Source organism: Sebastes umbrosus, chromosome 19 (assembly GCF_015220745.1).
Source record: "Sebastes umbrosus isolate fSebUmb1 chromosome 19, fSebUmb1.pri, whole genome shotgun sequence".
Classification (NCBI taxonomy): domain Eukaryota; kingdom Metazoa; phylum Chordata; class Actinopteri; order Perciformes; family Sebastidae; genus Sebastes; species Sebastes umbrosus.
The window spans coordinates 19,706,296-19,724,910 of NC_051287.1; the positions used below are offsets into that span (position 1 = coordinate 19,706,296).

The 18,615-nt window shown below is 41.4% G+C and overlaps 1 protein-coding gene across 1 annotated transcript in view; it reads right to left on the minus strand.

The window, feature by feature from the left end:
- The window catches only part of gnaz (guanine nucleotide binding protein (G protein), alpha z polypeptide), a 37,449-nt gene that overhangs the window by 4,832 nt on the left and 14,002 nt on the right, over window positions 1–18,615 (minus strand). The window contains exon 2 of the mRNA XM_037752910.1: window positions 9,051–10,392. Within this exon, the coding sequence (XP_037608838.1) occupies window positions 9,051–9,773 (723 nt within the window). The 5' untranslated portion in view covers window positions 9,774–10,392. The remainder of the gene's footprint in view (window positions 1–9,050; window positions 10,393–18,615) is intronic.

The window sequence follows — 18,615 nt, forward strand, 5'->3', positions numbered from 1 at the left end:
ATTGATAAATACATCCTTGAATGAAAACTGTAGAAGGAACAAAGGATTCCAGAAACACGCTGAAAATGAATTGAGATCTATTGAAAATACAAGAACTGCGAGGAAATAATTAAACTGAGGCTTTGTTCAATACAAATATTCATTAATGTCGTTCCTTTCTGCTTCCGTTCTCTCACATGTCGTTACCCTCAGCCTGAAGCATAAGCTCTCCTTTCTGTATAAGCACGCTCCCCCAGGGACTATAAGACTGGCCCTTAAACATTGTACACTACACATAGTCATGTCAGGCTGTTTGACCTCACTCTTCCTCTTTGCAGGGTGTGAAAACAAGAGCCCAGCTGCTAACCGAGTGTGTCAGGAGACAGCCAGCTGAGCCCAGGGAATCTCTTCACCTGCATGGCCACTACAGTGCTCATACAGTAAGAGTTTCTTAATGGGGAGCGGGAGAAGAGGGGGGAGGGTGGGGGGGGGGGGGGGGGGGCAACATCTAAGAGCACTAAAGCATGCAGACCCCCTCCCTTCGCTTCAAACACCCACTGATACACACACACACACACACACACACACACACACATCCCCCAGACACACACTTCTTTCCCCCTCACCTCCTCCTGTCAGAGTAGTCCAGAGGCACAGGCTTTAATTAAGCTTAAGTATTAATGAGGAGGTTCAACCCTGTGTCATTGCTTTGTTTCCCATAAATACAAATCACTCAAGTGTGCAGCCACCCCCCTTCGTAATCCATTAAGGTTCATTTTAAATGTCATAGCCTTACAAGACGGGGCACTTTGCTCTTATCCACTGAGATGATTTCCTCTGTCATGTATGTTTTTTTTCCGCCCGCACCTGAAGATGACATTTTTCTCCCCTTTCTGTTGAATTACTAATATCTCTGTTACTCTGAGCAGCAGGTCTAGATTTCAAAACAAACACAGTATAATTGTACATATAACATTATTCTCCCGCTAGAATCTCATCGAAATCACAGTTTTGATTTTCAGCTATAAGCACATTTGAATTACAGTTTTATATAATTGTTTGTTTATGCTGTAGATGATGTCCAGCTGAAGGTAAACGTGTTCACACTGTGTTTGTTGTATTACAAGGCATAAGGCAAAACTAGCAATGGGTGAGCTAACTTAATACTAGAGATGTTCCGATTCCATTTTGTTTTGGCTGAATTTGCGGTATTGTCCGATACTGATGTGATATGAAGCACTTTTGTAGCATCTAACTGAATCTCCTGCTTCCCTGTTTGTACTTTCAAATATCTGCTTTATTTTACTGTTTCGCATTCAGCTGCATAGGAGTCGTGTTAAGTTGCTGCTGATGAAAACCATAATTTCCTGATTTTGCTGCTTCATGATAAAAGCTTTCGAATATCAATATAACGGGGGACTTTTATTGTGAAGAATATAGGAAATGAAATGTCTTCATCACCGTTTTACAGCCGCTCCTTTGACCACTAGTCACAGCCGTGGTTGCACGCAGCCAAGCAGGTAGCACTGTTGTAATGGAGACGGTGCAAAGACTGGCGTACTTGCCGATACCCAATCCCGAATTTTGGGCAGTAACAGACGCATTCCAAAAATGGTATCGGAACAATTCTACTTAATACTACGTGTAACATCGTGTGTAGCATTAAATCTTCAGACTGGAGGTCATCGTAGAGCATTTCAATAACATTTAAGATAAATTGAATCTGGCCAACATGCAATAAATAAGCTTTTGCTCCTACAGTTTAGTGATGGAAAAGCTAGATAGTATAAGGGATACACTGAGAGCATGTATAGCCTGGTAAGGAAAATATTGGCAAAAAAAAGCATGACATGTTTTTCTCACTTGGTGTGTCCTTGAGCAGTAGCATTACGTTTCCTGGAGAGCTCTCTTTCAAAACACCATTATGTCATATGAAGCAATTCAATTACATGATAGTAATGCCTTTGATAACCCATTAGGCGGTTAAGATGCTGTAGCCAAGCGAGGGAGAATACTCCTGAATGCATTTTGAGACACCAGTCTGACACCTTCCTCTGTGTTTCTGAGGCGACGTGATGTGATTTAAAGCCACCGATCAGGGAAGCTGTCATTTCACGTTCAGATCAGTGCATACGTCGTCTTTGCCGTGGCTCGGGAGGAAAAGTGCACATGACAAACTTTGACATAAAAAACATCAGTAATTAATTTCCACTCGTCTTTCATGTGACAGGCAATTAATTCCCCGTTTTGAGAGATTAATAATATAATAATTGGGACAATAGAAATAGAGCTGACACTGCAGTCAGTGTGTGCCTTGATGTTTGGCTAACACAAGCTTAAACAAGCGCCAACCTCACATTTCATTTTCACCTCACATACACACAGAATTCACTGCAGTTGCTCAGCCTCAGTCATTGCACATAAACCTGCACCACACATTCATAATGATGCACCCACAAACACACAATACATGCATGCACATATACACCTCATATCTATTCTCTCCAGCGCTGCTGTTTGTTGCACACCCCCCCCCCACCCCTCTTCTTCTTCTTCCCTCCTCTCCCCTTCTCATCCTCCCTTCTCTAGTCACAGCTCACTGTCAACAGCGCAGGATTAGGAGCATTTGACTGGCCTGTTGCTAAGCAACAGTAACCATGGCAACCGATTCATTATGAAGACAGGGATGGGACAGGGAAAATGCATCAGGGAATGGGTTGATGGGTAAATGTTGTACTGTAATTATTATGGTGTATTTTCAGTCTTGTGTGAGCTGGTGCATTGAAACTGAACCAGTGTCGATCTGGTCGGACGAAGTTTGTTTTCTGCTCGTGCGACATTGTACGAAGCTTTGAAGGTTTAGATCACTATGATGATCACTGGACACAACAAGCCACCCTTATGAAAATGGCACCTTTTCCTCTAATGAGGAACCTTCAAAGTAACCGTTTTGTATATGTAACACTGTTTTCCGGAGCCATCAATTAGTAATCATCATACATACACATGCACATAAAAACTGATGAATGTCCCATAATTAGACACGTCATTCAACTTCAACTTCCCTGTTGTGTTGTTTTCTATTAGATAAGACAAAATTCCTTCGAACATGCTCAACAGTGCATTCTGCTACTGTGGTTTTAGACCAACGTTGCCCGATAATTATCGTATTTGTACAATAATTTTGCCCTTTGCACCATATACGATCAATAATGCCGAAAGTGCCATAATGTACGTTAATTTGACCATTTTGAGGCTCACAAGTAATAGTTGGTTTTAGTCCGTGCTGTCTCATTTTAATTAATTTCCGGATGGATCCTACATCCATGTGTACGCATAGCTTTTAATACACCAGTTATTTGTTTAGTTAGCTATATCTTATGGTCTTAACTGTTTTCAAGCAGAATATGAATATGATTATGCCTATGATAATTTCCCTCAAAATACGATAATTTTAAGCCTCTGGTATGATAGATTAACATTTACCTTCTGTTCCATACTAAGAAATAGAAGAGTCGCACTTGGACTAAAATTGATGAGTCACCTTTGGTCCAGAAAGCTGAATCAGTGACTTTGTTTGATTGTTTAATCTCACAAAGGTTTATGTCAGTGAACATTATTGACTCAGTATGCTAAGGCTAAGGTAAAGGAAGTTATAGATGTCTTTGCTGGTAGTTCATGTTGTGCTTATCAACATGAGAACAGGAAGGTCTCCTAATAAGATATCAGAGTTTTCATTGAGTCAAAGAATCACTGATGCTGGAGGGAAATTACCTCCACTGCTAGGGCAGTTGAAACAAATTAAAATTACAGCTTCTCCTTAACAATGCATGCATTGGAATTGAAGATGTAACTATGTAAAAGCCATTAATTGGCAATCAATGTATATGCTGTACATACAACAGCTTTACTGCAAATGTATTCTTCAAGGGAGGCTTAAACCAGTCTATGTGACACAGGCCATGCCTCTACAGTGCCTTCTGACAATGTCTCAGCTGTGAAATCTAGTGTGTGTATTGTACAATCTGATAAATATGAATTTCAAATGAGGTTATTTTGCTACAGGTTAGCTATCCTGCAAAAGGCTAAGGCAAGGATGTGGTCATGTTTCTGATCTTTATCGAAACATCTGTTGAGTCTACACAGATGTCTCTTTTTTGTACAAGTCGACCAAACAAATGGAAAACATTTTCGTAGAACTATGCACATGTTTCCCCAGAGGTCTGTCCGCCTATTATTCTGCTATTTATTATCATATTTTGCTGTAGTCAGTATCTGTTTTCTGGTAGGTTGAAATATATTGCCTTGTCTCTGCTTGGAGCATGGTAGCTGACCCAATCCTTTACCCTCACATTGTACTGACCTTCATAGTACCTAACCTTAATCTTAACTGATGCTTGACCCAATTTAACATAAATCAGATTTGGTTTCACTGCTGTTTTATTCCCCATCAACTGCATGTAAAAATGTGTAACCAGAGACATATACGGTACACAGATACAAACACTCGTCTCTTACTCACATTGCAGATGTATTGAGCATGTAGAGGCTAGACTATGTGTTAGGTAACAGCTGTTCAGCAGCGTGCTGTCAGCTGACAGTGGTTATGGAAGCGGGCGGCTCCAAGATGCAGAAATTCACTGAGGAGCCTTGTGTGGATGTCGAAGAAACCACAGCGACATACCTGCACTTAATCCAGCAACATTTAGATTAGGTGTACTCTGACTGTGACATTTCGAAATACTGCTGCATTATGCCGACTGCTTGATGCTCCCGTAGATTTATGAGGGTGTGGCTTGATGTCCTGTTTGGCCACCATTATGTGGTTTGTGTGCTAGTTACAGCCTCTCTTTCACAAATCTGCATTTGTATAAATGTTCAGCCTACATTACATGTACATACTACAAATGGCTGTAGTATCTCAGCCATGACATAAATGTGTTTCTGTGTTACTGTATGAGTATTTTGTCAGTGATGCATTTATACTGACACATTTATTCAGCATTGTTGTGGTGTGATTGTTTGCATAGTGTGATATTCAGTTTAAAATATATGTGAGTAGATCATCTCTTTAATAAGCTCTCCATCCTGTTACACGTCTACTCTGCACATTACTGTCAATTGCGTGTTCTATCCATCCATTATATATTGTATATAATTATACTTGGGGCTATTAAAACGCTGTCACATCTGTTATAAAACCACCTACTGGGTAATGTAATTGCAAGTTATATAAGGTATGGCCTACTATTTACAATTCTGGCTTCACATGTGCCCTACAAAATGTAATTTTTTCCCTAAATTCTTGACTTGATGATTATTTAACAACAGATGTGTTTGTTTTAATGTCTTGAAAGTCATGAATATTAGATTTTGGTTTATGCGCTATTGCCATTGACATGGTGTCGAATCTAAACTCATTTTATAGCACAATATTTCACACATTTAGCATTTTTAAACCAATTTCTTTAAACCAAAAGATTTGAGCTCATTGCTAATAATACTGTAGCTAATAACAATATTAGAAATGTTAGCTTCCACAATTTCTAACCATGTGCTGTGGTGAGAGACAGGCAGCTGAGCATGGAATAGTTAATTAGCTGAAGCACATTGTTGGTACGCAGTTTTGGCAGCTGAGCTACTAGTATGCCAGTGGCTGTCTTTAACCTGTTAAGCCTTAGCTCTATCCCTCGGAAAAAAACGGCTAAAATAACATACACAAAATGAATCAGGAATAGCTCTTCCACCATAAGACTTATACGCATATATTTGGTCTCCTCTGAAAGGTAAGAAGCTAAAGAATATTAATCCATTGTAAGTAAACTAAACTCTACTATTATTTCAGAGAAAACTGAGATACAATAAAGGAAAAAAATAAGATTTTTATCCTGAAATAAAATCTTAATTTCAAAGCCAATCTCACCATTATGACCAAGACCCCATGTAAATGGACGCTGTATTTTGCGTCGAAGGTGCGTTTTGGTGCATTAGAAAGCTCCGAATTTTTTGTTTCAAGCGATACCAAGCATGTTATTGTAGACCAATGAGAAATGATTCTCTTGAACATAACTTGCTCGTATGTTTACGAAGCTAATATTTCGAAGACTTTATTGTTAAAATACTTCTTAATAAGACATAGTTTGGACAACATACAGTTGGTTTATGGATTCTGAAAGCTGAAGACCTCATCTTTTCAAAACAGTACAACATGCATATCTTCTATAAGTAGATCATCTTCCATTGCGCCTTTTTGTAAATACGCCACAGGGTTCGACCAAATGCACACGGCCATAAACTTAGCTGTATGCCGCTATATGCTTGCTGGCCCTTGTGCAGATCCTCAAATGATGAACATGGTTGTTGAGTAATGGTATGCTTTTTGCTTTGTCTTTGGTCTCACAATATAGCTCGCACTGAATATGGCTAGCCTTTCACAGTACCCATGCAAGAAAACCATTTTGTAAATACCCGACCATTGCTAGATTAATTCATGGTATTTTATCAGTTGCATGTTCTCATCAATAATTTTGACAAGTACCAACCATTTGATGTGGTTGACACTGTCACCTCGGCCCAGGGTTAGCTGGTAGTACTGATGACTACATGTGAATAGCATCAATCTGGTAATGCTCATCACAGACACTGCAGCGGTAACATACAGACAACTCTTCAAACACATCTTAATCTAAAATGCACAAGATGTACCTTAGACTCATTCAGCTGATGCCTGGCAAGTCTCTGTGCTAATGCAGTTAATGGGAACACAAAGGCTATTTGTGAAAAGGTTTCACTTGAATCAGATAAGGCAACACGTTACAGTCTGGCCTCTGAAAATCACAGCCGGCATTAATGTTACTATGTCACAAGTTTGTCGTCGTCCAACTAAAGACACCCATGGTGTGTTCAAAGTGATCTTTGTCTTCACATGTTAAAACACATAAAACTGTAAAGGAAGTCATTGATTCAACCACAGCCTATAACCATGAAAATGTATTTGCAGAAGTCTTATTCATTGTCGGCTCTGTAGCAGTATGGCTGCTCTAATTGCACGATGTCTTTCTTTCTGGTACTTTTGATCCATTGCTGTATCTTCTTCCTCTCCTGTCTTAGAATAATAAAAGTTGTTTTTTTTAGCACCTATGAACTCCCATTGCTACACGGTGCCTTCACAATCTGCTAATTCTCACAGGTACAGCCTCACACTTTATTCTGTGAACTCAATTAACACCATACTGCATTTTTCTCCTTAGACTTTATTTTTAACCTATAAAACTAATTGATTTCATGTTCCAACCCGGCCGGTGTACTCCCTGTTTTATCCGGGTAACCCATGAGTTATCAGGCCAGTTCACTTACAGGAATGACAAAGTTTCCTCTGTTCTCGAGTTATTCCTTGTGTATAAAGAGGTATACATAGATACTGGAACCTCTCTAGGAGAAAAATGGGATCACGTCAGTGAAGAAATAGAAAATAGTTGACCCCTCATAGTTGGTCTAGACTGAAAACGTTAAGTAGTATCTATTGTTGACCTTCCATTATCAAAAAGGCAGTTAAACAAGCAATAACTACCCAACTATTCCAAAACACTCCGATAACAAAACAGATATGCTATGGATAGCAAATCGTTCAAATTCCACAACCATGAAGGCGAGATAAGAAACGCCGGCCACTCTCATTCAGACAGATTTGAAATAGCTTTGCTACCACATTAAGGCAAAGTGAATGTGTTTCACCCATTTCTATAAAATCAGTCCATTTATGCCCCCAGCCAAAGAACTTTGGATAAGGACCATAAAATTTGGATAAGGCTTTCCAAATTGTTTATTAAACAAAACTGAATGAACTGTAAAAGGATTACATTAGGTCGTAATGCTATTTAGGCTGACAATAAAATGAAGAAAAGGGTGCGTAGAGTGGTCCTGGATGCCCTGTGGGGATATTAGGAAAACCACCCTCTGCAATTATGTCTTTTGACTGTTACATTAGGAAAGAGTAGCTGTTCAGCACTTACAGCAAATCCAATCAACTGTTAGTCTATGCCATAATGAATATCTACCAAAAAAGAGTAGGAAAGTTTTTTTTTCTTGTTTCTGTGGCAAATCAGGTGGCCTTCTCTCCAATAAAACAGATCATTTATGCAGCCTCTGATCCCTAAATTTGGGCACAGAATGACAGTTTTACATAGTTGCATCCTTTAGAGGTAGACCTGAACTCAATATCCATTAAGTAGTCTGCTTAGCAGAATCAACTTTAACACTCTGTTTAGTTTTGTTTTTCTACTTCAAATGATAAGCTGTTGAGCGGTTTGGTGGTTTAAAAATCTTTGAGTGAGCTAAAAATTGTGCATTTGTTCCCACCAAAGTAAACATAAGTCATTCAAAGTTCAAACTCTTTCCTTTGCTAATTGATTTCACATAGCCACTACCTTCTTAATATGTATGACGTAAGCAAAAGAGAAAATGCAATACCCGTATCTGTGTAACGACATCACGGTCATTGTGTTGAAGACGGGGATGTACAGAGAGGAAATGACACCTCAGAACAGCCTTGTGATCTCTTTGCTTCTCCGGACTGTTAAACCATTTTATACAAATACATTCCTTGTTTGGTAGCATTGAAACCTCACTGCATTTTGCCTTTATTCACTCTCTGATATGGTAAATAATAGTGTGAAATTTCTTAATTTACTTGCGAACAGTTAATGATTTTAAGTAATAGCGTGCACTAGAATCAAGATACTAAGATTAGTGGTATCTAATTAATCGTTGCAGTAAGTCAGATAAGTATTATCTGTCTCACATAAGAGATATATTCCTGCACTTGAATCATCTCAACCTATCGAGAGAAATAAAGGCTGGACCTCTTCTCACGAATGGTGTAAAAACTTAATAAGAGAGAATAGTTGTATAATTTGTGCTAATTGGGTTGACATCTGTCTCGTCCCTCTTCTCGTACCTCCTGTGTTAGGGTGAGAGGCTGCTGCGTGCAAGCATGTGTTAGTGCATACATGTGTGCATGTGCATACATTTACTGTGCAAATGTGGGCCCTTTTAAAACAGATTTTCCTTACCGTCTGGTTGTCCTCGTAGAGTTTGAGGTCATAGCCACTTAACTCGACACAGAAAATGATTGCAGTCACGCCCTCGAAGCAGTGGATCCACTTCTTTCTCTCCGAACGCTGTCCACCCACATCTACCATCTTGAAGGTGAGCTCCTTGAAGGTGAACTTGTTCTCCACAATGCCGGTGGTCATGTCGCGGGACCGTAGGATGTCCTCCACAGTTGGGATGAACTCAAGAGCAGAGATGCGGTCCAGGTCGTTCAGGTAGTAGGCCGTGTTGTCCTCTAAGTGGTACTCATTGGATCGTTGAAAGCACTCCAGGACCCCTGAGTCAGCCCACAGACGTTTCATGACCCCCTGCAACTCTAGAGTGATCTCCCCTTTGCTCTCAGCCGGACCCGTGAGGGCAAAGAGCTGCACGGCATCGTAGGCGCGATCGGGATTGTGAAAGTCGATCTTGAGGGTGGTGAGGGCGCGGATGATGCGGGTGAGCGAGTCGATGGCATTGTAGAGGATGAGGGGCTTGTACTCCTTGCAGGCCTCCAGGTTGAAGCCTCCGCTGTGGATGATCTTCATCTGCTTGACAATGGTGCTCTTGCCCGAGTTGCTGGTGCCCAGCAACAGTAGCTTGATCTCACGCCGCTGCCGCTGGCTCTCTGAGCGCAAGTGGCGGTCGATTCGCCGCGAGCGCCGCGCCGCTTCCTTCTCCTCCGAGCTCTGACGGCATCCCATGGTCCTCCACCACGTGGTGAGCACAAAGGAACTCGTGCTGCTGCTTGATGGGAAAGCAAATTACAACGAAGTGGTGACCCAAAAGGAGGTGGTGAAAGAGCTGGAGAGGGGTTTTCACTAACGGTAGGAACTTGCCGGTGAAGAGGCAGACAGAACTTCACAACAGACCAATTTAACACTAGACAGGAGAGCCACCACACAGAGGAGTGGCTCAGGAGTATTTCATTCTTTTTGTTCAGGTGCAGTCGGTGAGTCCTGTGTGGGCAGAACCCAGACTTGTGGGATGCCCACACAGCGCCTGGCACTGAGGTTGGACCGCCTGCTGAAGCCAACAGAGCTGGGGTGCATAGCAGGGGCTCCCCCTGAGGAAATGCTCTGGAAGAGGGCTAGAGAACGTTAAGCGTATCTCAGTAGACAAAGTATTTGGGCTTGATGCGTTCAAATAGCAAAACTCCCTCACTCTCCTCCCACATGGCTCTTGTGGTACGTTGACCTTGTTTGGCTTCTGCAACCATCCACTTCAGTTCGATATTGGCCTGTTTTGCTTGTTCTTGTTGATAAAATCTTTTCTGCTTCTTCTGTGCTGTGATATCTCCCCAGCAACCGATGGCCTCCGAGTCTGCCAACACACAAGACAGAGAGGAGAAATGAACAGCATGTTCAAGACAAATAAGAGCAGTTGCATCACTTCTTATCACATCATTAACATATTTTTTAAAGGAACAGTTCAACATATTGTAAAATATGCTTATTCGCTTTTAAGCCCGGTTGCACAAAAAGGCATATGAGTGATAAGTCGCAAGGCATTTAACGTGCAATAAGAACGCCGTTCTTGCTTTAGGCGTGTTATTTGTACGCCGTGTAGTCTGTCCTGACTGCAGTGTAAACGCATCCGCGTAAATCTGCTACACTCAGTGCTAGTGATGTAGAAAAAAAAGGGAGAAAGACTACTTATAGCATGCGAGAGGGGAGGTGGATGGGTCCAACAAACACTTTCAACTTTCAACCAGAGACCGGTGATTTGTTTTGGACGTGACTTTTGTGACGTGTTTTTTTGTGACGTTTGTGACATGTTTTCTGTGCTTATGTCATGTTCTTTCCTTACGTATTTTTACCGAAGCCCTGAAAGGCAAACGAGAAGAAAACATTTCTGGTGATCCATTTTCTAAGTCTGGTCTAAATTGTTTTCTCTCCTATGTTTATGACCTAAGAACAGGCGAAAAAAAAGTTTTGCCAGTACAAACTTTCTTAGTTCCTTTTTTTTTACATCTGTGAAACAGGTAAAAAAAGGAAGTTTTGCAAGTTACTTTTTTTTTTTCCATCTGTGAAAACCGGTCAGGCTCATTTTCTGTATATTTTACTTAGTTTACATACTTATTTTAAGGTCAACCATGACGTTTTTCCTAAACCTAACTGCAGTAATGTTGCGTGGCATACAAATCACACACAAAAAGCCTAAAATGCATCCTCATGACACGCATAATGTTTGGTACCATTGTGCCATTGCATAGAGACCTATACCAAAACCTGTGCTCACTGACTTAGTCTAGCAACCAGAGGCACTCTGCATAGAAGTGCTTGCTGGATGGATAAACCACAAATGAGTGTTTCTGCAACAGACTAAACAAACAAAATACAATGTGCCAATTAGTGAGTTTAAGAGGTGCTGGTAAGCATATTTTTTAACTTTGGAGAAAGGCACACTTGCTGTTTGCCTCTGCTTCCCGTCTTTATGCTAATTGCCTCTTGGCTCTAGCTTCACACTGACACTGACAGTAACTCCAATCTTCTTATTTCATTTGAATCAAAACTGACAAAACCCCCCCAGAAAAATCACATTCAATACTTTATCCGTCAAATGTAAATGAACTGATTAGCAACGAAAGCATATAGAGTCACATGTATACTGACCTGCACACTTCCCATTCTACCTTTGCCATGCTACCCTTATTCTGTGTGCGTTGCCTCTTGAGATTCCTGCTCCTTATAGTTACACACCCATATTCTCTCCCTCTGCAGTCCTGTGTTACCATAGACTCTGAACCAAAGTAGACTTCAGCTGACCACGCCCACTCATTTAACACCACCGCACACACATAGACTCATTATATACACAATCAAGGTCAAACATACGCATAGAAACAGGCCGAGAAAAATAAGCTCCACTGTTTGAAAGGAAACGGATGCAGGATTAACACGATATTCCTTGTAACCAATAGCATCTTCTGCTATTCACACTACAACACGGCACCGCTGGCTCTCAGAGCTGCTCAGCAGAACGGCAGCAGGTGAAATGCTTATTTACTATCACAGTGGAAAATGACAGGCTCAAGCCAGCAGGGGCCTCTCATGCTTTCAAACCGCTGTAAAGCCTCTTCTCCCTGCCCAGACATCTGTGTTGTTATGCTTAAGATATTCGACACTCAGAAAAAACCCGAAGAATATCTGGTTTCACTCTGCTCTTGCTTTAATATATTAGCCTTACAAAATACTGAATTCTAATAAGTTTGGGGACATTAAATCCAAATAAAATGCTGTCTTATAGTATATGATGAATTTAAAAGCAAAAGCAAATTTGCAACAGTGGCTGCCTGTGGGAGTCTGTGATAAATAGATGCACATTGAAGCAGGCTGCATGTTATTGGCTGAGTAACAAATGTGAAATCATACTGTGGCCTAGTTTTGTTGGGCGAAACTATACTCCGCAGACCTGTCACATAGAGCGAGAGAGGAGAGAGAGAGAGAGAGCATTTCTCAGAGCGCAGTGAGTGAGGTCCACTCTTCAAATGACTGAGAGGACAAACAGAGCAGAACAAAGCCATAACAAAGCATCACAACACAAACAGAGTGGAGAGCATTGTTTCCTGGCTCCGGGCACCTGACTACCCTCTCAAAATGGCATAGCCAGCCAAACCGGTTAATGCACATCACTGATTTTGAGAGCCTATGAAACACATTAAAGCTGCGCGTGAAGTCTTTTCAATTTGCTGTTTCGGAAATATGCAGCACATGCATTTCCGCATTTTTTTTTTGAAGCCATACCACTTTAAGAAATTGCTAAGGAAGTAGTGCACCGGCAGGGCAAAATCATTGTATATTATTATCACATTAAATTTGTATTAATAATATCCCCCATGCTAATACACTGCATAGAAGAAAACATGGTCTGACCTACACCCTAATAACTAGAGCATAACACAGCGGGGCAAAAATGCCTTTGAATATTTTCAACAAAAAATAATTAAGAAAGCGCCTACAGGATAAAAACTTGCTTACTCATTGTAACAAATTAGTTTAAAGTTGAAATAGCTCTGAAAAATATACAAATACGATACCATCTTTACTCAATAAGGATACATTTCCAGGCTTACCTCCTCGGGTAACTCCTATCTATCCTCATATATGTAAAACCGTTACGGGGACACCTGTCACACAGTTGACTCTGGTTCGAGACGTGTCTCTTTAAGAGTAAGTGTGTGGAGGTAGAGCCATGGGGGCCGCAGACAGAGGCCAGCATCATCGATGTACCATGAGGGCTGAGGTAATGTGATAGCCAAGATTAGACCGAGCCCTCCTGGTCACTCTCCCTCACAGCTCCCGCTGCACACGGCCCTCCAGCTCTCCCCTCCATCCCCCTCCCAGGTGCTTACCTACCTCCTATTATTTACCTTGCTGCAAATAATTACAATCCCCCCCTTTATTAGAGATGAGTGCATGTAGTCACAGTGTGTTCAGTCCACAAAAATGCTATTAAAATTGGGGTCAATCACATCAGATTGAGTGGTGATTTTAATCCATCAGAGGCTCAATGTTATTGCTCACACAAAGTTTGTTATCAGAAAAATGCATTATGGCTAGTTTGGACTAGTCTGATTACACATTTAGAAATCTCACATTGATGACCAGTGTGTTTAAGTAGTGTGGATATTTGTAGCCGCTTAAACCTGCAGTAGGCAGAATGTTTTTGGCATCATTGGGCAAAAAATCCATAATAACCTTTCAGCATATTGTAATTCAAGTGTTCTGAGAGATAACTAGACTTCTGCACCTCCTCATGGCTCTGTTTTCAGGCTTCAGAAAATCTAGCCCGTGACGGGAGACAGAGAGAGCGTTCCTATTGGCTGTTCATACAACGGAGGCAGCTGTCAATCACTCGTGAACTCCGATCAAACGGTCAAACTAGGTAGCGCTGATCAAATATGAATCAATACTCTGTTACTGTAATGCCTATTTCTCACCTCAAATGTTTTCAGAAACATCTTGTAGTGTACTGTTTAGCTACAAAATTAGAAAATTTGCTCCGGCTGGTGGGCGGTGCTCGGTATTACCTCAACTGATCTCAACATGGTTGCCGGGTCACAAACTTTTGAATACTGATTCATATTTGATCAGCGCTGCATTGTTTTCCGGTCTGTGAAATCTTGTAGATGCCATCAGGAGCACCGGAGGACACAGAGGCACATGATTTCTTTCAGATTACCTGTCTCATGCACTACTGCCAGGATATAGTGAGTTTTATAAGAATAACTTGTATGAGTCATATTTGGTCCAATTCTACCCACTGCTGCTTTAACATCCGAGAAGATAAGAAAACCACGTAGCCGATTATATTCACACAATCACCAAAACACAACTTTCAAAAAGAGGAAGTGAAAGAGGAAGTCGGCTGGTACACCCTCTTCTGCTTGCAGGCTCAGCGAGCACATTACCAGGTAAATGGTAACAATGAACTCGGTGTTCCAGGTCAGTACAGCAGCCATTGTTAAGCATTTATAGAACAGTTAATTGTATCTAAAAGCAGCTGTTTTAAAGAGTCACACAAGCGTGTTAAATCCATTATGTGCCGTGAAATCAATCTCACCGTGTGCCGCTGAAGACACATGATTTGGATTTAATTAAATTAAATTAAACCGCATATGATTTCAGAGGAAGAATGGAAAACAATGCATGCGATGCTCTGGCGCTGTGTGTGTTATGAGTCCCACTTGTGCTCAGGTGTGTCAGAGATGACGAAGAGCAAATGCAGAAAATTAAATTTATTCTATGAATGAAAAGCAAATGTGTGAGAAGAGATAAGTGAAAGTCGCAGGTAGTCATCTTGTAATGCTTTATGAATGAGGCGTGCAGGTGTATGTGTCAGCGCTGTGGTCAGCAGGCTTGCATTTCAAGAGGGATCGGATGAGGTGTTCAGTGAGACTAACAGCACCGTGGCGTGGACAGGCAGCAGCAAGAATTGTGCACCTCACAACATCTGTTAGTCAAATAACTGTTGTTTTCAGCAGGGGACCAGCAAGCAATCATGTTTCCCATTTATTAACCAGTTACCCACCAGCTAAAGCAAGAAAATAGCCCGTTCACCGCAGCTAAGCAGGCCAAGGACTTTTGAACAGCAACCTGGGGACTCGGCCGTGTGTTGGGAAAGTGACTGGGTTGCAATTTTCTGTAGTGGTCCCAATAATATTTGTTTTTAAAGTGTATTGAAGTCGCATATCACGTGACACACACATAACCATTGCCTTATGACGCAATCCATACACTGCCATGGCTGTGAAAACAAAAGGGGCATTGCACATTAGGAAAGAATTGCGTTAAACATAGTACACATGGCAGTATATTGTTTCCATCTCAGGGTTTCTCGCTGTTTTGGGGCTCCCGGTGGATTGTATGCTCACACTGGAAGCCCTATTTTTTTGATACAGGAGAGTAACAGGAGAGTAATACTGAGCAATCACAAGTCATGCTACTGACAAACTCCTAAACAAATAAACGAAAATTGTGCGGTGGGAACACAGAGCGTAATTCCCACCACTGTTATTGTCTGCTCTGAGTTAGGCTGCAGAGCAGACAATAACGGTGATGGGAATCCGAGCCGCCAACTGAAGCTCTGTCCCCCGAATGCTCCTCTCCCGGCGAAGCAGTCCCCTGTCGGCGGGGAGGACGAAACTAAAACACGAGTCGTTCCCTCGTCTCTGCCACCCCAGACCCAAGCCAATAAACAAACTGTCAACAGCCTCTAGTCAGTGATACAGTAAACACAAAGATGGCTAACGTAAAGTATAGGCCAATACCACAGAAGAAGATAGCAGTGTTATTTTAACCAGCTCTTAGAGTTTGGTCGAATTTTGCCGATTCTTGTCCTGCTGTTTGCTTTTTTATTCCGCCGCGCTGGCGACTAAAGAGTATAGGAGCAAAGGGACAAAACTCCCGTGTTTTTTTGACAATAGCCGCTGCCGCCATTTTGGACTGAAAACGCTTATTATATTTATATTTTATTGTTCAACACAGGTCATTTCGGTAGAATATGACAATAGAAAATAAATTATTTTGTTTTGCTTCTGTACGGCATCTTTTTAGGTGGACGTTTTTCAGGCATCCGGTAGTCGCTTTCAGTCCAAAATGGCGGAAGCGTAGCTTTGCTGCTTGGCGCTGGCGTTGCAATGGAACCAACAATTGACTCTCACTTCTTGGTAACATACATTCTTTGCGGCGACGGCTGTGGCCGGAGGCATTATGTTTTCGGGTTGTCCTCATTAGGCTCATTAAAATATATCACCCACAGCTTGAGAACTACAAGCAAAGGTGCACCATATTTTTCTCGCAAGCCAATCAGAGCAGACTGGGCTTTTTCAGGAGGGGGGTCTTAAAGAGACAGGCGCTAAAACGGAGCGTTTCAGACAGAGGGTGAATACAGGTATATTCAGACAGACAGTATGAGAAAAATAGTGTGTGAAAAAGTATGTGAACATGTTCTAGTAGAACCCAAAAATGCAAGTATGATGCTGGAAATGGACATGATATGTCCCCTTTAACCTTGACTATTCAGAACAGCATGACGCTATGAAATGTGACTCTTTGATGACTGCACGGTAATTCATATCCATATGCCCAATGGGATAGCGGACCTCCTGAACTTTGTGTGTCACCATCATTCATGCATTTTCACAACAGGCCTCGCATTGTATAGTAAACAAGCTATTATATAAACACTAATAAAATGTTATCTCTGTTTTACTGATGGATTCTGGCATTCCATAAAGAAGCACTCCCAGTAGTCCGACACCCTCCAGCAAACTAGAATACAGTACATGCACACAGAAAACAAAACAGCTCACATGCTTTACAATCAGCTGCACAGCGCTCATGCTTTCTCATCCAAAGGCAGCTGTTTCAGTGGCTGGAAGGTTGCTTCCTGCTTCTGACTAGCTTTCCCCCCCTGGCTGCCTGACAAATGATGTTACTGAAAGACTTAGGCTGTCTGGTCAGTGTCCATATACAGAGTTTTACTGGAATCTAGCAGAGTGATTCTTACAATAATATCTGAAACCCCAGGAGTGAAACAGTAGCTAATCCCCAGATCTGTACTAAGTCCTGCCATTGTATCAAGATTAGGCAGTTAGAGTAAAACTGTGATCAAACCTTTGGGCCGCGTCGGATATGTATGAGCTCTGTGATGACTGTCAAGATCAACTATATGTAATTTTTCAGTTCTGGATTCAAAATTGTATAAAAAACTAGGGCTGAAAAGGCCGCAAATTTGTTTTAACGCCATTAATTTCTTTAACGCATTATCGAAACTTGCGATTTCTGAGGTTTTAGTGGGCTCAGTTTTAAAGCTAGAGTGAAGATACTGATATCATATAAAACTAGAAAGCTTAAGCAATCCATTGGTACCAACCATGTTATACTATGCTTAATTTTTGCGAAGAAAAACTGGCATGGCCATTTTCAAAGTGGTCAAGATATGTGAATGAAAATGGGTTCTATGGGTAACCACGAGCCTTCCCTTTACAGACATGCCCACTTTATGATAATCACATGCAGTTTTGGTCAAGTCATAGTCAAGTCAGCACACTGACACACTGACAGCCGTTGTTGCCTGTCGGTCTTGAGTTTGCCATGTTATGATTGGAGCATATTTTTTTATGCTAAATGAGCGACCCTGTGAGGGTTTCTGGACAATATTTGTCATTGTTTTGTGTTGTTAACTGATTTCCAATAATAAATATATGCATACATTTGCATAAAGCAGCATATTTGCCCACTGTTGATAAGAGTATTAAATACTTGACAAATCTCCCTTTAAGGTACATTTTGAACAGATAAAACGACAACCATGTGAATAATTGCGATTAAATATTTTAATCGATTGACAGCCCTAATAAAAACTCTAACTCTAACTGTGATAGGTGTATAGAAATCAGCAGATAATAAAAAGAAAAACAGCCTTGTGAGATTCCTGGGACGGAACGTTGCCCAGCCAAGCAGAGAAGACCTCCAAGAGAGACAAGAGGCTCGGCTGGAGACGTTATTAATTCATGTGATGCCACAGAGGCAGTGAATAAGCAATGCATTAGGGAGAAAATCTGAGGTGAGCCACGGGCATGCTTTCTTCAACTACTGTTGTCTTCAACAACTTATACAATCACCACAAGGTTACAGATAAGAATGGTATGGACGGAGTTTTATACTAGTCAAAAATGGTTAATGATTGAGTTGAAAGGACAAAAATGAAAACACGGAAAGCTTTAATTCCCAAATGAAGGCAGATATAACAGCAAATCTGGTAAACGGATGTTGGGGCAGACTAATCCTCTTTCAGATAGACATGATTGTTGGCGTTTTTTTCCACACAGGCCAGAATTTGAAATGTACCAGGGTAGAAACAGGCATTGAAATGATGAAAGGACCCACAAAGATAAAAATTGCACTGCACACCCGAGTGAGGCTGCTGACCCTATCCGTGGAGGTCAGGGTGACGGGTTTGTGTAGATTGTTTGTCGTTGATGTTACTGAGCTACAGTGGTGCATCATCAGCACTGCACACCTGCTGAAGGCTGACTGA